Source organism: Portunus trituberculatus, chromosome 7, assembly GCF_017591435.1.
Source record: "Portunus trituberculatus isolate SZX2019 chromosome 7, ASM1759143v1, whole genome shotgun sequence".
In the NCBI taxonomy this organism is placed as follows: domain Eukaryota; kingdom Metazoa; phylum Arthropoda; class Malacostraca; order Decapoda; family Portunidae; genus Portunus; species Portunus trituberculatus.
This window is the reverse complement of record NC_059261.1, coordinates 6966544-6969043: the sequence shown is the minus strand read 5'-3', so window position 1 is coordinate 6969043 and position 2500 is coordinate 6966544. Positions and strand designations below refer to the sequence as shown.

At 39.4% G+C, this 2500-nt stretch overlaps 1 protein-coding gene across 1 annotated transcript in view; it reads left to right on the top strand.

Moving 5' to 3' along the window:
• The window catches only part of LOC123520283 (neurobeachin-like), a 287400-nt gene that overhangs the window by 274970 nt on the left and 9930 nt on the right, over positions 1–2500 (top strand). The window contains exon 41 of the mRNA XM_045282450.1: positions 1864–1981. Coding sequence (XP_045138385.1) covers positions 1864–1981 — 118 coding nt within the window. The remainder of the gene's footprint in view (positions 1–1863; positions 1982–2500) is intronic.

Genomic DNA, 2500 nt, shown 5'->3' with positions numbered 1-2500 from the left:
TTTTCGTTTTATTCAAGAGATTTCAACATTTTTTTCCTCTTTTTCCTCTTCTTTTTCGTTTTATTCAAGAGATTTCAACATTTTTTTCCTCTTTTTCCTCTTGTTTTCATTTTATTCAAGATATTTCTACATTTTTTCCTCTTTTTCCTCTTGTTTTCATTTTATTCAAGATATTTCAACATTTTCCTCTTTTTCCTCTTATATTTCTCATTTTCCTTAAGACTTTCCTGTTATTTTTCTCTTCTATTTCCTTTTTTTTTTCTAATCCTCTTCAAATAAAAATAGACAATAATGAAAAAAAATATCTGAATCCTTTTCTTTTTTCTCGTTTTTCTCTCTTTTTCCTTTACAAATACAGCAACTCAATAGGTTTCAATTTACAGTGACTCTTCCTTTTGTCTCCGTAAGGTTGGCAATACTGGGACACATTTCTACCTTGAGATTCGTGTACCATTAGACCATTTTATTGACATTAGGAAGGGTCTATGGAGGTCAGAAGATCAGCGGCCACAGTCTTCACTATTTTAACCCCTTCAGTACTGGGACGCATTTTTACCTTGAGATTTGTATACGATTAGACCATTTTATTGACATTAGCAAGGGTCTATGGAGGTCAGAAGATTAATGGCCACAGTCTTCACTATTTTAACCCCTTCAGTACTGGGACACATTTTTTGCCTTGAGATTTGTGTACCATTAGACCATTTTATTGACATTAGCAAGGGTCTATGGAGGTCAGAAGATTAATGGCCACAGTCTTCACTATTTTAACTCCTTCAGTACTGGGACGCATTTTTACCTTGAGATTTGTGTACCATTAGACCATTTTATTGACATTAGGAAGGGTCTATGGAGGTCAGAAGATTAATGGCCACAGTTTTCACTATTTTAACTCCTTCAGTACTGGGACGCATTTTTTACCTGGAGATTTGAGTACCATTAGACCATTTTATTGACATTAGGAAGGGTCTATGGAGGTCAGAAGATTAATGGCCACAGTCTTCACTATTTTAACCCCTTCAGTACTGGGACACATTTTTTACCTTGAGATTTGTGTACCATTAGACCATTTTATTGACATTAGTAAGGGTCTATGGAGGTCAGAAGATTAATGGCCACAGCTTTCACTATTTTAACCCCTTCAGTACCGGAACACATTTTTACCTTGAGATTTGTATACGATTAGACCATTTTATTGACATTAGGAAGGGTCTATGGAGGTCAGAAGATCAGTGGCCACAGTCTTCACTATTTTAACCCCTTCAGTACTGGGACACATTTTTACCTTGAGTTTTGTGTATCATTAGACCATTTTATTGACATTAGGAAGGGTCTATGGAGGTCAGAAGATAAATGGCCAGAATCCTCACCATTTTAATCCCCCACATGAGTTTCTGAAGCTGTACAAAGTCACCAAATAGTCACCAGAATGAATAGGGAAACACGTCCTGGTACTGGAGGGGTTAAGTTGAATACATTTTCTTTGTCACAGTGCCCTTGTCTCTTTGTCTCTATCTATTGAAGTGGAAAGACAGAGAAGTGGATACGTGGTGGATGAAAGTGGTCACGTAGCTTTGCACTCCACTTCTTCATTCATCCACTTGTATATCCACGTTTAGCTGTCAATATCCACTTATCATATATTCATTTTATCCACTTATGTACTCTCTCTCTCTCTCTCTCTCTCTCTCTCTCTCTCTCTCTCTCTCTCTCTCTCTCTCTCTCTCTCTCTCTCTCTCTCTCTCTCTCTCTCTCTCTCTCCTTCCTTCACATTCCATCTCATTTTACCCATCCACTCACCTGTCCCTCTCCCCCTCTCCCTCTACCCACTCACTCACCTCTCCCTCTCTCTCCCTTCCTCAGGTGGTGAAGTACTGTGAACATGTACACGGCAAATGGCACTTCAGTGAGGTGCGGGCCATCTTCAGCCGCCGCTACCTCCTGCAGAACACCGCCCTTGAGATCTTCCTTGCCTCCAGAAGTGAGTAGAGAGAGAGAGAGAGAGAGAGAGAGAGAGAGAGAGAGGGAGAGGTGAAGAAAAAGTAGAGGAAAAAGACATTGAGAGAGAGAAATGAAAAGTAAGATAGATAGAAAAAACAATTGAAAGGGAGGGGGAGAGAGAGAGAGAGAGAGAGAGAGAGAGAGAGAGAGAGAGAGAGAGGAACACAAATGAAATGTAAAATAAATGAGAAAAGAGAATTGATTGATTGATTGAGAGAGAGAGAGAGTGATGAAAAAATGGAGAGAACAAGAGAGATAGAAAGAGAAAAGAGATGAGAATTGAGAGAGAGAGAGAGAGAGAGAGAGAGAGAGAGAGCATGATTAATTGGTAAAAATGTGAGGAAGAGTGTGTTTTGGTGTGTGTGTGTGTGTGTGTGTGTGTGTGTGTGTGTGTGTGTGTGTGTGTGTGTGTGTGTGTGTGTGTGTGTTTAATAACTATGCGTATTCACACCAGACTAACCTCACATCCCATTTTCTTTCTCCTTCCTCCCATTTTCTT